This window comes from Delphinapterus leucas, chromosome 1, assembly GCF_059928025.1.
Source record: "Delphinapterus leucas isolate spDelLeu-1000000601 "Yukka" chromosome 1, BTC_Dleu_Yukka2, whole genome shotgun sequence".
NCBI lineage: Eukaryota > Metazoa > Chordata > Mammalia > Artiodactyla > Monodontidae > Delphinapterus > Delphinapterus leucas.
This window is the reverse complement of record NC_143129.1, coordinates 77,753,594-77,775,792: the sequence shown is the minus strand read 5'-3', so window position 1 is coordinate 77,775,792 and position 22,199 is coordinate 77,753,594. Positions and strand designations below refer to the sequence as shown.

Genomic DNA, 22,199 nt, shown 5'->3' with positions numbered 1-22,199 from the left:
GACGCCTGCAACTGGCCCCGCCCCCCCCGGGGAGGGCCATCTCCCCGGCAGGTCCTCAAACCCCGTTCCGCGACTCACCGCCAAGGGCCTTGGGAGAGTAGCATATTCAGGATGTGCCCACAAAGGCGTTAAAACAATTATTAACACAAAAGTCAAATAAGTATGTGATAAGCGACACACAAGGGGCCTCTAGAATAACAACTTACCCAGTACTGTTGAAGATTAAAAAAAAAAAAATTTGGCCAAATGAACGTGGAAACAGGAAACGGGAACCCACCAAATCCTCCCCCAAAACAGGACCAAGATCAAGTTTAAGGCTTAACAGCAGAAAAAGCAAATTTCCCCAAAGGGACAAGGACAATGACTTGGGCTCTTAAAAACAGAATCAGGTCTCAAAGATAATGTTCTAGTTAGACTAATCAGATTTCTGCACATATTTTAAACAAATGTAAATGAAAGATATTTAAAAATTAGGGTGTTTTTGGTTTTGTTTTTAACAAATGTATTGATACTACCCTCCGGCAGGAAATGATAATTCAAGAGTTTTCAGGGGTCCTTAAATTAAATACAGCAATAAATGAAGGCACTATCAACTATATTCACCTCTAGGTAGCACACATAAATACCAGAAGGAACTTCACACAGGGAAGTTTTTCTGTTGCAACTTCTGCTCACCCTTCTTCCTTTTTAAGCATGTTTTCCCAAGAATAACTTGTATTTCCTTTAAAAATATTTCCTTCACTCAGTCCCTTTACAAACCATGTTCAATAAAGGGGGGGCTAGAATATCAAAGTGGAAAACATCCATCACAAAAATCCTTTACATTTTCATTTTGACTTTCAAGGGTTTACTTTGGAAAGTCATAAAACTCTTGGAACTACATGCAAACTTTTGGGTCCACGTATGTATTTTTCTGATGGGGTTATGATATCATTATGCTATGAGTAAAAAAGTTTACGAATTTTAGCGTATGGATGGGTTGTAGAAGAAAGAACAGAGAAACCACAAGCAGAATATTTATACATTTATTTATAATGAAATTATGGTCTAAATATTTACAACATATAGGAAACCAGAGGATACGTTTATACAAAGCCAGCCTGCAAAGTATTCAAATGTGCAAAAATGACAGTTCGGTATCTCAAACTACTCCTGGTTCAGCAGACTAGCTCCTTCACTTTCACACATCAATATTTGATACAAAAAAGTTCTTTTGGCAAAACCTGTAATGCCAAGAAAAAGGACAAGTTGCAATTTCAGTCACTCAGTCCACCATTCTATTGCAAGCAGTCAAATCTCTCTATTTTAGCTGCAACCAGTTCTGAGAGAGACAGACCACTGGGTTTCATTTCTGTGATGAGTTCTGACCAGCTTTTGATCAAGTAGTTGTCTCTGACCCAGCTGAAGACAATGAGCTTAGACGGGCAATAAAAACAGCAACGGCTATCTGAGACAAGAATGCCTGAAGGTGCCAGCTTTGGATCATCCCAATGGAAAAAAAAACCTTCACTATCCCAGGATCCAGCTATATCCAACAGTTTCAAATTAGTAAAACCACATTTTCCAAAACAAAGAATCCAAAAATGAAACAGGGATGAGGAGGTTCTTAGATTTAAGCACTGAAAGGATGGATGGTCTTAAAATCATTTCCCCACTAATAAATAGTAAGGCTTTGTATGTAACCAGTTATTATCAAAATTCACAAAACAGTAGTAAAATACAAATAAAACTTGCTTTACGTCAGAATAGGGGCTATTCATTTGGAAAAGGCTGGACCAGGTAAAGGGTATACTGGAATGACCCTGTTGAACAAGCACATTTCACCAACTGTTAAAAAGCTTCTGAGACAAATTTGTGATTCTAAATAAATTTTAACAGATGCTATGCCACGGCAGAAATAAGGATGTTTTAAAAAGAATGCAACCCCTTTAAGAAAGGGGACACTCATCTCTGACTTCTGCAAAGGTCCAAGATGGTTACCAGTACAGGCCCCAGAGTCTTGTTAAATCAAATGCATGCATTATTGCTAAAGAGTCACCGAGGCTCAAAACTCTGCTCCACTGTTGCCTATGGAGCCATCCAGAATGGCATCTGTTGTTTAGCTCGTGGTTGTGATGAAGGGTACTGATATCCCAAACTCCAGCCCTGTGGAAAACTACTTGCATTTTTATGACCTCCGTGTTCCTCCTCTTCGTCAGATGAATCTGCAGCATAAGCCACCAAGCCAAATCCCTTCTCTGTAGTTTTCATCTTCTTGACTGGATAATCTAGAAGAGAGAAAAACAACCCCAACCCCATTCCCCGCCAAGAAAAAAAAAAAAAAAAGATAATACCATAAATTCGTTAATTAAAAAAAAGATGTTAATTGTAAGTGGTTAATTGGACACCATTTTGAGGTCACAGGGTCAACGGTCACCCAAAAACGTTGAAGATCACACGAAAAACAGCACCAGCATCAGCAAATGTGAATCCACCAGAACCATGTAAGAAAGCAGAGAAAGAAAAAAGAAACACACACACACACACACAAAAAAAAAAAAAAAAAAAGAAAAAAGAAAAAAAAAGGAAAGTTAGCAAGTGAGTCTCTGGAGGCTGATATTTCACCTTTTAAAGAGTTAAAAGAAAAGAAGAAAAGAAAAAAAATGTATTTTCTTCTGTTCATTTTTATTATGACTACAGGCAAAGAACAAAAATAATCCCATTTATGGACCTCTCCAGGATTTAGAGTTCTGGGATACTAAGAAGCAACATTTTTAAAAGCAGCCACTGGCTGACCATTCCCAACCAATAAATAGAGTTATAAGGGGAGATGTGGCTCAGCTCCCAACACAAAGAAAAATCTTTAAGTCTGTATCAGATTATCTCCAGGTATTCAAAACAACAAAGGCAACAAAATTTTGAAATGACCTACCAATCATTACTTTTTCCTAGGGTTTTAATGTCACTGATGCTATGTATAAAATATAAGTCGACTGACTCTTTTCTAGACACACGTCGGTTGAAAATAAAAGGCTGTGTAACTATATGCTGCCCTTATAAATAAAAAAAAAAAGTATTCTCATTAGCCAGTAGATTACAGAGGTTGGATTAAACATCTGAATGAGTCACACCTGAATGAACATCAGGTTAGAAAACCAATAGTTTAAGACCCGTCTTAGCCATTCCCTTGCTCCCCCAGCTACACCTTACTCACCATGACTCCCTGTTAAAGTCCCAGACCCATTCCTTTCATCAGATTCTGTTTTTATTCCAGTCACTGGAAAGGCTGGTGGAGGCATCAACTGCCTGTTAAAAGAAAAAGTTAAATAATTTTTCAGACAAATTCAAACAATTTCAACATCTCCAGTAGATAAGAAGTAGAATAACAATATAGTCTGCAGATAATCTTTCAAGTTCAGTTTAACTATTAACTTCAACCCTTTCCACCTGACTCCCCTACTCTTCAAGCTGTTATCAAGTTGTAAGATTAGGAAATTCCCTGGCAGTCCAGTGGTTAGGACTCCACACTTCCACTGCCAGGGGCCCGGGTTCCATCCCTAGTCAGGGAACTAAGATCCGCAAGCCAAGCAGTGTGGCCAAAAAAAAAAAAAAAGAAAAAAAGTAAGATTATAAGGATATAATAGAATGAATTATATGAATGAAATAGATACAACAGAGAACTATATTTAATATTATGTAATAACCTATAAGGAAAAAGAATCTGAAAAAAATAGGTATGTAGGTATACACAACTGAATCACTTTGCTGTACACTTGAAAATTAACACATTGTAAATCAACTACACTTCAAAAAAACCCAAAAAAGTCAAAATAAAGAAGAAAAAAAAAATGAGATCTTTCCAATGCAAATTATCTCTGTCATGACCTGAAAGTAATTGTGTTAACTGTTTGATTTGTATGGATATGCCTTTGTATACTTTCAATTACATGTAAAACATGGTCTGTCCATTAATGGAATTTGCCGGTCACATTACATATTTCTAGGCAGTTTATAAAATGATGCACCAAGAATTAAAGTATGATATTCTCACTTAAGAAATGAAAAAAAATAGATATAACAGAATGAATGAATAAGACAGAATGAACTGTTGTGATAAGTCAGCTCCATCTCATGAAGGCTAACATAATATAGGAAAGGAGAATTCAAGCACTGGATGGCAGGCTGGACTCCCATCCAAGCACCTGCATCAGTGATATTCTATGATTCTTAGTAGCAAAAATGGTGTAACACTTCTTTTACTGTCTATCCTTAGGAGAGTGTCTAAGACTCAGACAATAAAAGTAAAGGAAGATAGGTGAATAATCAAATACTGAATTATTCAAGGCTGAGTATAACTGCTTCTAAGACTGTGTAAGGGATATCATATTTTCCATTACTGCATCAATTACAACAAACAGGAGCTTGTTTGATCCAAATGATTTCATTCCAGTTTCAGAACATGGAAGCTCATAGCAACAATCATTATGCACATTAATAGTACAAAAAAATGACATCTGAATGTATTCATATATAATTATGTTACAACCAACTTACCTGTCCCTCTCTCGCTCTTTGCCTGAGGAACTTGCCGGCTTCGATCCTGCACCTTCAATCTCATTCTGACCGGAGAAGCCTGTACCTAAATTAGTCATATGAATGGGTCCATGCTATGAGCAGAAAAATACAGTGGCATTAGCAAATCTACAACTGCTGTATTGACTTTAGCTCCTTAATGTAACTGTCAAGTGCTTCATCTTTCTGATAAATTGCAGTAAGCTGCACTACATAGTTCTTTGGCATTTGGAGTGTAACTATAGTTTGAGTAGAGACTGTTATTTTTCTCTGTAGGACTTGGTTAGGGATGTTGTGACTCACTAGGCTATGTCTGTGTTCAACTACCTATGACTTAACTGGTTTGTATAAATCTAGTTATAAACTACAAAAATGCTCCAAAGTTTGTTTCAAAGAATGCTTCAAGGATTCTGGCAAAAAAGGTGCTTCTCCTGATAAAACAAAATTGCACCGAAATTATATATTTTAATAATCTTAAAAAAACTCATTAGTGAATGACTACGTACATGCACAGAATCACTGCATTTCTGGCTATCTTTTTTTAGGGGTGTAGGAATTGGAGAAAGACATCATCCTCTTTTTTAGGAGGGAAAAACAGAACACTAAATTGAAAGCCAAGGTTTTAAATACAAACCATATACTGGTAGAATAACGGTTCTTCCCTACATATTTCACTACAAGCTATCAGAGGCTTTCAAGAGTCTGCTGTATAAAGAGGAAGTGCAGAATTCTACAGAACTTCCAGATGCTAGTCATAGGAGACTTCTCTCTAGGCGGAGAGCTTTGTACTCTCTTATCACGCTGACCCCAAAGACAAAACCCACCCAAAGGGAATCACTCTTGCTTTAAATTAATCCCCAAGGATAAATACCTAATCTAAATGGATTCCAGAAAGTAGAAATCCCAGTACTGGGAGGACAGTGGATACAGATGTGAATTTATCTTTCTTTAAAGGGAGAATACAGTAAGGTAAGATGAGGAAAGTAAGACAGGATATTTTATTTAACCTGGTATCCAAGAAGTCCAGATTCTCGTTCATCTGGTAGCTCCTCTGTGAATCGCCTCTTCTGTGCCTGAGGTTGACTTGGGAGTGGGGGCGGGGGCGGGGGGCCAGCAGGCAAGGCAGTTTTGACAGGAGCAGCAGGAATAAAAGGCCCACTCATCGGACTCTGGGACCAAAACAAACCAAGGAGGAAAAAAGTGTGAGAATGTCCAACTAACAAGTAACTAAAGGATGATTAAAATATACTTTAATGATCAGTATGTTTCATATGAATCCTTCATCTTCTGGTCCTAAGTTTCCTTCATGTATAATGTGGTAACAGTATCACCTAATGTGGTAACAGTATCACCTAGTCTTCCTACCTTCATGGTAGGAAAACATGAAATTGACAAACTCGATAGCGCTTTGAACTCTCAGGAAAAACCTGATGCACATTTTGGCCATTAGGAGCAAACAGGATCATTAACAAACAATAGATACTCCAGCCACTTACTTAGTTCAGAAGTTCTCAAACAAGAACATTCTCTTATTTAAAGCCCTTTAATCAATGTGATTAGCTCTTTCTGGATCATAAATGCTGCTAATGCTTGTGGCAAAGGCAACTTCATCTATCACTTCCATGGGTAAGTTGTTATGTCAAGAGCAAGTCTAATGTTTTAAGAGGTTGTTCCCAAAAGGAAAAGATAGATATATTAGAGAAAACAAGCACTTCTAAAAGGAAAACTCTCATTAGTAACAGCTAATATTTATTGACTGCTTACTTAACCCTTGCAACTCTTTGAGATATGATCATTATGTCCATTTTGCATATAAGGAAAACCAAAGCCTGGATAGGCTAAGTTCTATCCCAAGATCACATAGCTCAAGAATGGCGAAGCATCACGGACCCTGCAAGTCTACCTCTAAACCCCAACTCTTACCCACTTTGCCACACTGCTTCCTAATTACAAAAGGATGTGGCTCAAAGCTGCAGAACTATAGCTATGCCTAAATATAAAAGTCATAAAATAATTATGACTGGGGACCACAAACAGAAGTGAGTTCAGAAGCCCATTTTTGGTTTCACACTGTACAACCCCCTTCAGTGCTCACAGCCCACTGGTAAGGAGGCTGGGCAATGGTTCGAGGCTGCAATTTACTCTGGCATGGGTACACTATGAGAGGCCCACAGAGGACCCGCCATAAATCCATCACCATGCTTCCATTAGTCTCTCCCCTGCCTCTAAGAAGGACTGTACATAATCTAGATGAGCTGGCTACTGACTCTTTTCCTAAAATTCTAGTTTCTTACCTAGCTTCAGAAATATATACCAGCATTTATAATCCTTGAGTTTGGAAAGTACATTATCTCTTGGCCTAGGAACACCTGTATATGGTATAACATTTCTTCTAAGATTAGTAAATCAGTTCCAATCATTTAGATGAGTGCGGTACGCCAGCCTTTCTCCATGAGAACTTTCCTAACACTGCAAGGCCAGGGACAGGCAAACTATGGTTCTGGCCTACCTATTTTTGTAAATCAAGTTTTACTGGAACCCAGCCATGCTCGTTCATTTGGTATTGTCTGCGGCAGCTTTTGCACTACAGCAACAAGAGTGCAGTAGTTATGACAGAGACTGTATGGCCCACAAAGCCTAAAATATTTACCATCCAGCCCTTCATAGAAAGCTTGGCATCTCTTGCTCTAAAGTTGTATTTGGTGGCAAGAGTTATGAAACTGACTGCAAACTTTAGGATGAATACACACATGTACACTCTACTCCAAAGTATTCAGGTAGTTTGGTGGTAGGAACACAGGAAAAAGACAATAGGTAAAAAAAATACGTCACATTCCATATTACTTCTAAATAATACCACCAGCTTTCCACCCGTTCCCTGCCCCAATTTTTCCTAATTCAACGGTCTAATGTATCATATCCTGGCATCCTACCTGTCCAGTGCTAGCTGGAGGCTGCACTTGTGTTATCGGGTATTGTGTTGGCACAGGTGGAACTCCAGTAGGTAATGCTGGCAAGACTCCAGGTGCCAAAGAAACAGCTGGTGGCACTATGCTTGGTACTCCGTAGGGAGGTTGAACTGGCTGCTGAGGAGGGGGAACAACAGGGTAACCAGACTGATAGCCATTGGATGGATAATATGGTGGCTGAGGAGGGACACTACTTATAGCAGAGGGTTGTGTATAGCCTGAGGGGGAAGAAAAAAAGTGTTTAATCAGCTGCAGCAGAATGAGACATTTTTGCTGAACATTAAACTTAATCTCTAGGGAAGAAAACTACTGAGGCACAAATGGCTTTCCAAATTACCCTAAGTTAAAGGGAACATTATTCGTGCCCTGGCACAGTTAATCTAGCCTCAGGTATCATATTTTATACATCAATATCACTAGCAAAATATTTTTTAGTTGAACACTTCAAGACATACACACCTGGTAAAGGTACAGCAGTATTAATCTGATTCACAAATCTAGAGTACTCAGCATGAACCTGAAAGCGAAGGGAAAACAAATCAATACGGAACAGACCCAATTCACTGAGTATGTATAAGGATATATAATTCTAAAATCAAAGTAATTAGGAATTAAAACATTTCCACTGATGTTTCAATCAAATTTAGACTTGTTTAATCTAAATTTTAATAAGGCACACCTATAAATTATTAGGCCAGGTTTTGGGAACCAGGGGCATGGACATCAGGAGCATCCTAACTACCCCCCTCCCACAAACTGACCCAATTCTGGGGTACAAAATCATTCAGAGAGCCACAGAAATTAGGCAGTTAGGAAATTTCTAAGTTGTCTGTATAACTGTAGAGAAGTCATTCATTCTTTTATTTACTGGGTAATTTGCCCTCAAGGAGCTCATGGTTTAATGAAGGTTTAGTACTTCCCCTGTCCAGTTCTTTATTATAAGCATCTAAGTCCAACTTCAAGTGGCAACAAAGAAAAAGAAGGGGAATGGTCAAGGAAGTTATATGGTACAAGGGTGGTAAATCAGGTTACCCCACAAAAGCAAAGAAAACAATAGATTCTTCCCAAAAAGCTTAACACCAAATACCTTAACCAAATAACACAAGGTTGAACATATTCAACCACCAAACCTGATTTCCTTTAGGTGCTATAAAAACAGCCCTATGGTTTATCTTCTGGTTATTTGATTATAGAATAAAAAGAATGGATAATTAAACCAATTATCCCAAAGGCATTGCTAACTGGTTTTAAATTATTATAGCTCCACCCTTACTTTAGCTAAAGCTGCTATTAAATTTGGAATGTGCATCATAAACAACTTGACCGGGATTAATAGTAGTATTTAAATAACTGACAACAATGAGATTTTATGACTCTATATACTAGAAATTTCATACTGAAATAGCTCCTGAAGAAGAAATGCAAGCCAACTGTGACCCTGGCTAGGGGAGTTTGACTTCCTTATAGAGAATATTAGTTGCCAGAATAATGTAGAAGTTTGAATAGTGTTGTTCCCACCCACCACCAAATTCTTGTCTGCCCAGAACCTCGGAATATGACCTCAATTGGAAACAAGGTTTTGCAGATGGAGATCATTAAGATGCAGTCACACTGGATTAGGGTGGGCCCTAAAACCAATGACGGTTATCCTTACAAGAGATAGACACAGAGATACAGGGAAGAAGGCCAGGTGAAGATGGAGGCAGAGTTATGCTGACACAAGGCAAAGAATGCCAAGGACTGCAGGTAATCATAAGAAGCTAGCAGAGAGGAATGGGATGGATTCTCCCTCAGAGCATTCAGAAGGAACCACCCTGCCCACACCTTGATTTTGGACTTCTGGCTTCCTGAACTACGAGAGAATAAATGTCTGTTGTTTTAAGTCACCCAGTTTGTGGTAATTTGATATGGCAGGCCTAGGAAACTAATACAGGTAGAAAAATAGCTAAGACACACAGTCCAAAATGGCAGTAGATCTCCTAGATGAGTTTCAGACAGATAAATACAACTCACTGTTTGCAAGAGATTCTCACAGAGCTTCTTGGCAGCAGCCAGGCCTTCTGGTTTGGGATGACTGCAAAGACATAAGAACCAAGAAATTTGAAGGGGAGAAAAAGAAAAGATACAGAATTCTGCTTCCACTTTGTATGCTGTTTTATAAATGTAATATATTCAATATAGCACAAATCTAAGTTTCTGAGAATCACGAAATAGGAACACAAAAATTAAGTCATTTAAGCCCTTCAAGATATAACTAATATCATTACCCAAATGTTATTGGTCTCCTTCTCTGAGTTATGGTACTTCTTGATATAAAGAAAAGATATTTGAAGGTCATTAAAATTACTATAAGATGTATTAATACTCTCATAGGTTTAAATGAAAGTTATTTTAGGCTTATCACAGGTCATTTTATGATCACAGACCCTTATAAAACCCAAGGATTTGAATACTAAAAAAACCAATTCCACCTCTTAATTCAGTTTTTATTAACTAATTACAAAGTGATTACAGCTATATTTACTTAAGTTCCTTATGTTATTACTTATTAAGCCCATTTTCTCTTGCTCCTTTTGAATCATTCCTGCCTGTACTGATCAGCTGACAAGTATCCAAAAATCTTCAGCCCCATCCATCCATACCTGATGTAAATGTACATAGGTTCAAAAGCTTCTCGGCCAGATGCTGGCTCAATGCAGCCTGAACCTTTCCCTCGCAGGAAGACTTTGGCACCCGTTTCAATCTGAATGTGCTGCAAATAGGAGCAGCCTGGACCTTCCACTTTCTCCTTGACGTTAAAAGTGGGCACAGCATGTTCTAGACCCACGAATAATTTATCTTGAACATAATGCATCTGTAGAAGAATAGAATACCTCAAATTAAACAGAGAATACATAATTAAAACCTAATCTTGGGGCTTCCCTGGTGGCGCAGTGGTTGAGAACCTGCCTGCCAATGCAGGGGACATGGGTTCGAGCCCTGGTCTGGGAAGATCCCACATGCCGCGGAGCAACTAGGCCCGTGAGCCACAACTACTGAGCCTGCGCGTCTGGAGCCTGTGCTCCGCAACAAGAGAGGCCACGATAGTGAGAGGCCCGCACACCGCAATGAAGAGTGGCCCCCGCTTCCCACAACTGGAGAAAGCCCTTGCACAGAAACGAAGACCCAGCACAGCCATAAATAAATAAATTAATTTAAAAAAAAAAAAGAATTAAAAAAAAAAATCTAATCTTGAAAATTATTATGCAAAATACTTTAATCCTCCAGATACTTTCAATCACTTCCAGAATAAACACCCCCCTATAATTTCTACCATGAGCCTAAAAAATAAACCCTATCAAGTAGCTTAATTTAAATGCAAACTACATATTCCATGGATATACCTACAACATTAACACCTTACTCTGTTCAGTGAAATCTATTTAAGAGGTGAAAACCCAAGATTCAATACTGAGTAAGCATACCTATTTACCCCAACTGATGTAAGTTAACAAGAAACAGCAAAGACAGTCTACTGTAAAACTGGACTAAAATGTTGGGTAGTACAGTCAGCCCTGGGATGTTCTCCAATAAGGGCTGCTCTCTCCAACCCTTTTTTCTAGGAGGATTGTATCAGCAGAGTCTTGCTTCATCAGACTCAGCCTTCTTAGTCCTCCAATTGCCATCAAGTTTACAAATTTAAATCAAACCACTAACTTCAAAATGTACAGCGTGTGTACTCTTTGATCTATCAATCCCTTTTCTAGAATGTGTCAGTATAAAGAGATGTGTGTTCAGAAGTTCACTACCCCTCAGAAACCTAAATGGTCCATTAATAGGATATCAATGGCGGTAACTTTCAGATTGGAATTTCAGGTTTTTCTTCATACTTTCTGTAGTATTTGGCATGTATCATTTTTACAGAAATGATAACGCTGTTAATGATCTCTCCACAAAACATACCCCTGACTGGAAGGGAGGCTTCTGGCTAACAGCTGGAGACAGCTGTGCAATGGGCGCTGGCTGGTGATAGACAGTGACTGTCGCACCGTTAAAAGTTGGACTCGTCCCTGTTGCAGCTTTGACCACCCCATTGGTAATAATTTCTTTGATTCGGTTTACAGCTCCTAGGGAAAAACACAGATAGTAAGATACTATACTAAAGAAATGAACGAACTGACTAGTATCCAATGGTAAACACAGGCCAATGCTCAATTACTCATGTTTTAATCCGTTTTATAGATTCCCCAAGCACATTCATGACTAGTTCATAAAGAAGAGTTAGAACAGCCATCAGGAACAAATAGTTTGCCAACTTATTACGTATAATACTTTGCCCTTCACAAAAAACAGTAGGTGAGCCAAAAACGTTACTTACTGTCCACTAATTCCCGTGTCTGGCCCTGAACATGAAGATATAATGGACGATCCCTATAAAAAGAAATATAAAATGATGATCCCAAACTGGTCACAAACAAAGGAGCCAAATGGGTCACCAAATCTAATTTGTAATGTTTCACAGAGTTTCCAAATAAGTAAAAGAGACTATATACACGAAAATGGCTGTTGCCAGTTAATTTCTAAGAACATGGTTTTACAGCTGGGGAATGAATAAACTTTGTTGGTTGCTTAAAGTTAATGGGCCCACACAGGGATCAAATATGCTCTTATGGGCTCATGAACATTAGTCTCCAGTCAACTGGATAACCCAATGTTTGAGAAGACAATTCTTTTTTGTTGGCTGTCTAATAAGTTACAAACAAATGTGCTCTTGGCTATCCAAACTAATGAGACAAGAGTGATGGTGGCATATAGATACATTTCTTTAAAAGCTCGCACCCGGGACTTCCCTGATGGCACAGTGGTTAAGAATCTGCCTGCCAATGCAGGAGACATAGGTTCGAGCCCTGGTCCAGGTAGATCTCACATGCCACGGGGCAACTAAGCCCATGCACCACTGAGCCTGTGTTCTAGAGCCCGTGAGCCACAACTACTGATTGCCGTGCGCCTAGAGCCCGTGCTCCGCCACAAGAGAAGCCACCACAATGAGAAGTCCATGCACCACAATGAAGAGTAGCCCCCGCTCACCGCAACTAGAGAAAGCCCATGCGCAGCAACAAAGACCCAACACAGCCAATCAATCAATCAATCAATTTATAAAATAAATAAATAAAATTAAAATAAAGGCCCACACCCAACTGAGAAGACTTTAGATTCTAAACATAAAGTGGCTTAGATTCAGATTGTGATTATAATAACGAAGAAAGTGATCACTAACCATAGAGTTAATAAAAAGCAGTAGGTAAAATATAACCGTGTTTAAAGACAAAAAAGTTCAAAACAGCAACCCTCCATATGCAAAGTTAAATATAGTCTTGGTTTGGGGTGGGGAGCAAATTTTGCCTCCTAATTATATTTAGTTTAAACCAAAGTGAAAAATGTTGCACTGCCTGAACACCTGCCCTCAAAAACTGAATAATGGAAGTAACGAAACTAAACTGAGATGAAACCTTTACATGGATAACCTACAACCTATAATCAGCATAGAGGCAATAAGGAATTTGATAAAAGGATTTTTCTAAAAGGGAGATTATGACAAAGTAGGAACCCATTTGTTGGGGGAAATACTTCCATAGGGAAAAAGTTTAGAAACGTATACATTAAACATTAACAATTATTATTTCCTTTTACACTTTACTGTAACTTATTTCCTCCAATAAAAGCATTAATTGTGAAGTAAAAAACCAAAGAGCAAGAGGAAAGAAAATAGCTGCTAACACTTAACATCTGTTTGAGACGTCCCAAATTTTGCTATAAAGCATGTGTGTGTGTATAGCTACTAACCAAACATATACACATATTCCCTACGAATGAAAAATATGAAGCTAATGTGAGTCCTATGTCCAACCTTTCCCCAAAGTACAGGATATGCATACACACCCTGGTCCTACTTTGGCCTTCTCCTCAGTTGTCATGAACCTCCCTCGAGTTGACACTGCAGCCCCACTAAGTCGGCTGATCTAAAAAGGAAACATTCTATTAAAAAGATGATGTGGCAACTGAGTTCAATGACAGGTAGCAGGATAGATTTTCCCCATTAATTCACTCCTCCAATAGGTAGGAATAAGTTCTCTCCTATTATCTGAAACTTTGATTCCATTGTTTTGTACTCAAACTAACTCAAGGAATTCACCCATATCTGTTTCCTTAACTTCACTAAGAAGTTCTTCCACAGTTAAACCCAATCCTGACTTTGCAGACGACGACCCAAATCCACTAATAAAAATCTGACTCCTGTTTGTGTTTAAAGGCCTTGTTTTTCCGAAACTACATCCACCCACCACCTTCCCCAAAGAGGCCTGACATCTCCACACCTCATCTTGAGTCTGTCCTCGGGTCAGCAAGTTCCTACACGTGAGAGGCACATCATTGATCTCCACTTCAGCCACCACCAGGTCATCCTTGCTTTTATTACTAGTTAGGCCTTTGCCAGGGGCTTGAAGCTACAAAAAGAGAAATTAAGATTAAAAAGTTTATATGACGAAATAAATATCTCTTTGTTGTCCAATTTGAATCTACCCTTGCCCAAGTGCCATCACCTCCTTACCGTTCCCTTGCCTGCCTGCAAACACACCTGGAAATACTCCTTGGTCATTCTTCATAAATGAAATAAAAAGCAAACAAAACCTCACAAAAATGACATCAAGTACAGTCAATTTACTTGAAGGCCATCATCAGATTTCTCTGTAACCTTGGCCGTGTGTGCATTTTTATGACCATGTAATTACAGAAACGTTATGGAATAGAAGCTGCAATCTCCAAAAGGAAAATTAAAGGGCCAAGTTATGATGCTTTACTGCTCAGTTAGATAGCTACACGTGTAGTAAAATATAGGGTAGGGTAGAGTCCCTGCACAACATGAGTCCAACAACTCATACATCTCATTTGTGTAATGAGAAGTTGCCTTTGTGCCAACGGTAGAGTCACAACACAACAAATTCAACTAATTCCATCCTTACAGTGACCTCAAATTGTATCTAATTCACATCCCTTTACTCTCTATTAAGGAAGAACAAAAGAGAATGAATGAAAAGCCGAGTAAGATCCTAAAACCTGATCTGCTTTCTCTCACTTTAAACTACAGACAAATCCACAATATTGTAAATCAACTATGCTTCAATAAAAAATAATAAAATGGAAAAAAAATGCTGTACAGCAGAAATTAGCACAACATTGTAAATCAACTATACTTCAATTTAAAAAAAAAAGAAAAAAAAAGAAAAAGAAACTACAGGGAATCCCCTGGTGGTCCAGTGATTAGGACTCCGTGCTCTCACTGATGAGGGCCCGGGTTCAATCCCTGGTTGGGGAACTAAGATCCCAAAAGCTGTGCAGCACAGCCAAAATAATAATAATAAAATAAACTATAGGCAACTCCAGATAGCTGGATCTGAGTGTTATCTGAAAAAATTTTAACCTCAAGATGGCCTTCCCCAACCTTTAGTTACCCTGGACAGCACAAGGAAGGTAAAAAACGGGTTATTTATTTGTTCATTAGGTACATTTTCTAAAGGTGGAGGCAAACTAAACAAACTCAACAATATCTCTTTTCATTTGTTTAGACCCTTTCAGAATGCATTTACACATCTTATCTCACTGAATCCTTATGGCCACCTTTAAAGGTACATATCAGTGTTGTCCAACAGAACTTCCTGTTTTCTACTTGCCAGTCTGATATGGGTGCCACTGCCCACATGTCTATCGAGCACTTGAAAATGTGGCTAACGTGACCAAGGAACTAAATCTTAAAATTTACAACCAGTAACTGGGGATTCTGGGTTTCAAACCTAGGAATTCTGATTCTAAATCCAATATTTATGCACCATGCTGCCTCCTGTTGAGTTCAATTACCATTTTAGAGATTACTTTTTAGAGAAAAAATGAGTCTAAATGATTAACATCTGTATTAAGAATTTTAACATTCAAGTATCCATTCTGTCAGTGTGCTTTTAGTATTTCCTTCTAGACCTTAGAAAGAGACAACTGACTCACACGATCTTTTCAAACCATAAAAATACAATGAATAACAAACGTCCAATTCACTAAAAGTTTTCACCAAATCCACAGAACTTGAACATTAAAGCATCCAGACAGGTGCCTACTGATAAACGATGTTGATGTTATCTACTGATAAACTGGAAGGCCAACGAATTGCATTTTCTTTCTTTTTTCCCCCCAGCTTTACTGAGGTACAACTGACAAAAATATACGTTTAAAGTGTACAACTTTATGTCTTGATATATGTATACAATGTGAAATAATCACCACAAACATACTAATTAACATATCCATCACTTCACATGAATTGCATTTTCAAACACAGAACTCATCTCTTCCCAGGTACCATGGAAGGCAATTTTAATTTAAGCCAAAATAATTTTTTTCAAAGTATAACTACAGTGGAATGGGCTGTCTTGGAACACACTTAATTCTCCAACTCCAGAGGCTTTCAAACAAAAGCTAAACACCCAATTGTCCAAGGTGACTCTGAAGTCAGACATCTGTGCCTACCATTTACAGATCTAGGACAGTTACTTTCTATTCATGAACCTAATTTTCCTTATCTATAAAGTGGTGACGATACTGCATTCCATAAAATTGTTGTAAGGATTTTTTAAGCGCAAAGCATGCATTCTAGTAATACAAATGGAACTGTACTATTTATCCTGTAGGAAGATTCTTGCATTCTATGGCAAGGTAAATTAAAGGCTTCAAAGTTCAGATCCGTTCTAGTTATAAGATTCTAATTATAACAGGAATTTTATAAAATGACCAAATAATTTCCTCAATTTGTACGAAAACAGCAAAACAACCCATATATAAATTACTCATTTTTAGTTTATGTTTAACTGCGCTTTAGTTAGGCAGTTAGGCAGTCATTAGAAATCTGAATCTACAGCTTCTAATTAGACGTGACATTTTAAAGCTCACATGATTTACCTGAATTTCACTTTTGACTTCAGGGAAAATGTGCATGTTATCAAAAAACATATTACATCATTGCTTTAGATGACTATACAGAACTTAAGCTGAACTACGTGAACATAGACAAAACAAGCTTTTTGGTCCATAAATGTAATCAGCCCAATCAAAACTGTCTCCTAATAACAAGTGACAAAATATCATCAAATATGTTCCAAAACTAAGTAATCTTTAAATTACTGTATCGCTGTTTTCTCCTTCCATAAATGCAAATTATTGAGAATTACAAGATTACAAAATAACCCCCATTAAAATTGCAATTAGCAGAATCCCCTCAACTTCAAATACCTTCTCAGCAGCATTCTGAGTTGGTTTCAGCTTTCCTTTGGCCATAAGCATGGCATTGATCTTGGCAGCCACAGCAGCAGCAGCATCCAAGGCTCCAGAGGGAGCAGCGGTGGAGCCCCCAGGGCTTCCCCCACCGCTGGTGACCTCCCCACCTGGGGTCGCTGGTGGCAGAAAGAGAAGGGGAGCTGGAGCTGGTTGGTCCCATTTGCTGCGGCGCCTACGGAAGTAAAAGGAAAATACTGGGCTCCACCAAAGCTTTCATTTATATTTTTCTCCCCTTACTACGCCTTAGCATCCCATTTTCCCGCTATCATGTTCCCTCTGCAACTTCGAATCTCCTATTGGAGCTGAAATTACCATCTCTCCTTAAATAGAAAACTATTGCAACATTTTCCCAGGGTCTCCTTCTATTCCGTCGCCCCCATGAAAAGATTCCACTCTGTCCTATACGCCCTCGTTTTCGCCTTCCCCTTGTCTAGTCCTTTCCGAAGTCCGTGCTTTCCTCCTCTCTCTGATCCCCGCTAGCCTTTTTCAGGAGCCCCGGGCCTGCTCACCACCCTTCTCAAGAGTCCGGCTCTCCAATATGTACACTTCCCAACTAAGCGCCCCTCCACACATACGCTGCTTCCCATGATCCCTCCGCCTCTCCTACGCCCCATGCTCGCTGCGATGCCCTCTCCCGCGGAGCTTTACCCTCCGGCTCCAGGATGTGTCGCGCTCCCCGCGGACATGGCGACCGGCTCTGATCAACCACCCGCCAACTACTCCGCTACCACCTTCCCGTCACTTCCGCCCCAACGCCCTTACGCAAAACCTCTTCCGGTCGTGAGGCAAAGCGGTTCCGGTGTAAACGTCTATTCCGATTGGACTCTCGTTGATTTCGAGGCGTCTGGCGTTCTGTGAGACAGGGTGGACTTCCTGCTTGCGCCTTGCCCTTGAAAAAAATGGCTGCTAAATCTGGTATTTAGGAGGAATTGGGACAAGGAGAATCCATCTTTGTTGTGGGCAAGTTGGTAGCCTAGAAGACAATACGCATGAGTCAGAGAATTAAACAGGTTTTCCTGTTTAATTTTCAGTCATGTTCGTGTGGAGTCCCAGCCTCTTGCTTGGGAGAAGGCTTTCCCACGAGTTTTTCGAACTTCACGTTTCAGTTACCTGTTTAGGAAAAAGGAAACGATTCGTCCCAAAGGTCATTCGAAGAATTTCTCTCTTTTTTCCCCCATTTCTATGCGCCTAGCGCTGTTTTAAGAGCAGGGCATATAAAGACGAGCAAGCCGCGGTCTTGCCTTTCTGGCAGTTACAATGTGGCGGGGTAGCCCTGCGGGTAAATACATGGAATAGGGTTGTAAAATAAGCAGAGGTGGAGAAGATACAGTGCTCATCTCGGAGCTTATACGCAGGTATTTGAAAGAAACGGAAGTTAAACGTGCGGGTGAGGGCTGGAGAAATGATCCAGCGTAGGTTATGAAACACCGTTTTCCGGCTTTCTCCCTACTTAACGGTTGAACTGTCCGAGAGTGGGGCGGGATCCGGAATGCCCTTGGATGCAATCTGAGTTGATTCTGAAAGCCAGAGATTTCCAACATGCAGGGTATCTTGGAGCAGCAAGGAGTCTCTAGACTGACTAAATAAAATACAATGCTACTTTTCAAATAAGTACATTCTGATAGGATTAACAGAATACAAATTCATTTAAAAGCCAAGTTTATAGTGTTTTCCCTTCAGCATTTTATAAATAAATGTCCCTTCCATACAAACGCCACCTTTATCGTATATGAAATTATATATATAATATTTCTGCATTCTTTTCTATTGCATGAGTCTACTTTTTCCTTTGCTGTAATGCTTTTTTTTTTTTTTTTTTTTTTGCGGTACGCGGGCCTCTCACTGTTGTGGCCTCTCCCGTTGCGGAGCGCAGGCTCAGCGGCCACGGCTCACGGGCCCAGCCGCTCCGCGGCATGTGGGATCTTCCCGGACTGGGGCACGAACCCGCGTCCCCTGCATCGGCAGGCGGACTCTCAACCACTGCGCCACCAGGGTAGCCCGCTGTAATGCTTTTATAACAATAATTTTACACCAACTTTAATATCTGTTAGGGCAAGTGGATACACCTACATTTCTTTGCTTATTCTGACAGGTGTATTTTTCCAAATGAATTTAAGATTAAAAAACGTTGATTTCCCTTTGTGTTGTCTCCCCAAACTACAGTGTTGTTGGGATTATGACAAAAATTACATTGTGTTTACTTTTTTTAAAAAAATTGAGCTATAATGCACATACCGTAAAAATTTACTCTTTTTAAAAGGGTATCTTACAGGTACAGATCATTGGTTTTTAGTGTATTTACAAAGTTGTACAAGTATCACCATGATCTACTTCCAGGTCATTTTCATCACCCCAAAAGCAACTCTGCTCTCGTTAGCAGTCACTTCCCATTTTCCCCTCCCGCCGGCCACCAGGAACCACTAATCTACTTTCTGTTTCTGTGGATTTGCCTATTCTGGACAGTTCATGTAAATGGAATCACAGAATATGTGACCTTTTGTGTCGGGCTTCTTTCACTTAACATAATGTTCTCAAGGTTCATCCATGTTGTAGCAAGTATCAGTACTTCATTCCTTTTTATGGTCGAATAATAATCTATTGTATGGATATACCACAATTTGTTTATCCACTCACCTGTTTATAGATACTCGCCATTTCTTTATCTCCTTTGGAGAAATGTCTACTCAAATCCTTTGCCCATTTAAAAATTGGGTTATTTATCTTTTTATTGTTAAATTGTAAGAGTTCGGGCTTCCTTGTTGGCTCAGTGGTTCAGAATCTGCCTGCCAATGCAGGGGACACGGGTTCGGGCCCTGGTCCGGGAGGGTCCCACATGCCGCGGAGCAACTAGGCCCGTGCGCCACAACTGCTGAGTGTGCGCTCTAGAGCCCGCGAGCCACAACTGCTGAAGCCCGCGCGCCTAGAGCCTGTGGTCCACAATGGGAGAGGCCACCGCAATGAGAAGCCCGCGCACCGCAATGAAGAGTGGCCTCCACTAGCCGCAACCTGGGAAAAGCCTGTGCGCAGCAGCAAAGACCCAATGCAGCCAGAAACAATAAATAAATTAAATAAAATAATAAATAAAATTTTAAATTGTAAGAGTTCATTATTTATTATGAATCCAAGTCCCTTCAGATAAATGACTTGCAAACATTTTCTCCCATTCTGTGGATTGTCTTTTCACTTTTTCTTTTTTTAATTTTGTTTTTTGGCCGCACAGCATGTGGGATCTTAGTTCCCTGACCAGAGATCGAACCCTCACCCCCTGTATTGGCAGCATGGAGTCTTAACCACTGGACCTCCAGGGAAGTCCCCCTTTTCACTTTCTTGATGGTGTCCTTTGAAGCATAAACATTTTTAAATTTTGATGAAGCATTATAGGTTAATACAAGATATTGAATATAGTCCCCTGTGCTATACAGTAAATCCTTGTTGTTTATGCGTTTTCTTTATTTTTAAACTTGGGAAGTACTGACAAGTTCACAAGATTCTTCCCACCCAGGAATGTGGTATGATTTTCCATTTTTTGGAGTCTTCTGTTATGCCCTTCAGTAAGTCTTACAGTGTTTTTCTTCTGGATTTTGGTTCCTTTCTTTTTGAATATATTCATAGGTATTTAAAATTTTTGACTGCTATTTTGAAAGACGTTTGAATTGTCTTTTTAAACAATTTATTGTTGATATAAAAGAACTTATTGATTTTTATATTATCCAGCTACCTTGCTAAGCTCCGAATAGTTCTAATAATTTTATAGCCAAATCTCTTGGATTGATAAGATAGTATAATGGACAAGAGCACATGCCGACTATGTTTATTTCCCAAAATTGCCATTGAATTAGCTGTGACCTACTTCACTTCTGAGCCTCAGCTTCCTTACCTTTATTTTATTTACTTTTAAAATTTTATTTAGTTTTGGCTGCGTTGGGTCTTTGTTGCTGCCTGCGGGCTTTGTCTAGTTGTGGTGAGCAGGGGATACTCTTCATTGTGCTGCGCGCGCTTCTCACTGCGGTGGTTCTCTTGTTGCAGAGCATGGGCTCTAGGCATGCAGGCTTCAGTAGCTGTGGCACACCGGCTTAGTTGCTCTGCTGCATGTGATATCTTCCTGGACCAGGGATCAAATCCATGTCCCCTGCATTGGCAGGTGGATTCTTAACCACTGTGCTACGAGGGAAGTCCCTTCCTTACCTTTAAAAGGGAGATAATGAGGGAATTCCTTGGCGGTCCAGCGGTTAGGACTCCTCACTTTCTCTGCTGAGGCCCCTGGTCAACCCCTGGTTGGGGAACTAAGATCCTGCAAGCCGCGTGGTGCAGCCAAAAAAGAAAATAAATAAATAAAATAAAAGGGAGATATAATAATAATAGTGCTTATCTCACAGAGTTGTTGTGAGGGCTATGTGAGTTAATAATAAAAGTAGTTAGAATACTAAAAGTATGTGTTTCCAATTATTTTCTAGGTATAAGATACAATTTATAAAGAATGTATGAATAAAGTTAATCTTTACTTAATTTCTAATGTCTGTACCACTTACTTTGGGGGTTTCTCTTTTTTATTATTATGAAAGTAAATAGTGAAAACTAGTGGTGATTGAACGTTCTTGTTTCTGACATTAATTTCGCTTCCTTTTCACTGCAGATTGTCTTTATTTTTATTAAAAGGCATACTGTTGATTACTTTAACAAATACTGTTTAGGTCCCCTAATTATTTCCTCTAGTCCTGTTGTCCTCCCCATCACCTGTACCAGAGGCAGCAGTATCATGAATTTGTTGTTTGTTCTCCCTGTCCATGTTTCTATATTGTTACAACATTGTACAGATACATAAACAATATGCAGTATAGTGTTGTTTGTGTATGTTTTTTTAATTGAGGTGAAATTCACATAACATACAATTAACCATTTTAAAGTGTACAACTGAGTGGCATTTAGTGCATTCACAATGTTGCACAACCACCACCTCTGTCTAGTTTCAAAACTTTTTTCATCACCCCAGAAGAATACCCCATACTCAGTAAGCAATCACTTCTCATTCTTCCCTGTCTCCCATCCTCTGGTAACCATCAGTTGGCTTTCTATCTCTATGTATTTACCTAGTTTGGATATTTCATGTAATCATACAGTATAGGTGTTTTGTGTCTGTCTTCTATAACTTCGCATGTTTTCAAGGTTCATCCTAATTGTAGCGTGTATCAGTACTTCATTCCTCTTTGTGGCTGAATAATATTCTATCAGATGTATATACCACAATTTGCTTATTCATCTGTTGATGAGCACTTGGGGTTTCCACCTCTTGGCTATTGTGAATGGTGCTACTGTGAACATTCATTA

At 39.3% G+C, this 22,199-nt stretch overlaps 1 protein-coding gene and 2 non-coding genes across 6 annotated transcripts; all 3 read right to left on the bottom strand.

Annotated features, from left to right (window-relative positions):
* Window positions 1–67: 67 nt before the first annotated feature.
* On the bottom strand, window positions 68–17,734 carry KHDC4 (KH domain containing 4, pre-mRNA splicing factor). 4 transcript variants are annotated; one of them, XM_089914081.1, is made up of 14 exons: window positions 17,637–17,734; window positions 16,830–17,046; window positions 13,874–14,002; window positions 13,440–13,519; window positions 11,878–11,930; window positions 11,463–11,626; window positions 10,163–10,374; window positions 9,534–9,594; window positions 7,980–8,037; window positions 7,485–7,738; window positions 5,559–5,720; window positions 4,534–4,646; window positions 3,194–3,285; window positions 68–2,267 (listed from the first exon to the last, which is right to left on the bottom strand). In XM_089914081.1, exons 2-14 carry the CDS (start codon window positions 16,878–16,880, stop codon window positions 2,068–2,070), a joined length of 1,629 nt encoding a protein of 542 aa, XP_089770207.1. In that variant the 5' UTR covers window positions 16,881–17,046; window positions 17,637–17,734; the 3' UTR covers window positions 68–2,067. The 4 variants fall into 4 exon arrangements, 3 of the variants coding, with proteins under 3 accessions (XP_089770207.1, XP_022414997.1, XP_022414998.1); XM_022559289.3 differs by lacking the exon at window positions 17,637–17,734 and adding an exon at window positions 17,523–17,616; XR_002642723.2 differs by lacking the exon at window positions 17,637–17,734 and adding an exon at window positions 17,523–17,616 and having other exon boundaries at window positions 2,236–2,267; window positions 4,534–4,618.
* Window positions 6,620–6,753, bottom strand: LOC115801602 (small nucleolar RNA SNORA42/SNORA80 family). Its single transcript, XR_004021904.1, has one exon. It is a non-coding gene; the product is annotated as a small nucleolar RNA SNORA42/SNORA80 family (small nucleolar RNA).
* On the bottom strand, window positions 11,051–11,179 carry LOC115801597 (small Cajal body-specific RNA 4). The gene has a single exon (XR_004021900.1).
* Window positions 17,735–22,199: the final 4,465 nt, after the last annotated feature.

What these genes read in the sequence shown, in the direction of transcription:
- KHDC4 (XM_022559289.3), bottom strand. Translation starts at nt 17,560, where the DNA reads ATGTCCGCGGGGAGCGCGACACATCCTGGAGCCGGAGG. An exon ending in ACACATCCTGGAGCCGGAGG is followed by an intron (nt 17,047 to 17,522) that starts GTAAAGCTCCGC and finishes TTACTTCCGTAG; the next exon opens with GCGCCGCAGCAAATGGGACC. An exon ending in GAGGACAGACTCAAGATGAG is followed by an intron (nt 13,520 to 13,873) that starts GTGTGGAGATGT and finishes TTTCCTTTTTAG; the next exon opens with ATCAGCCGACTTAGTGGGGC.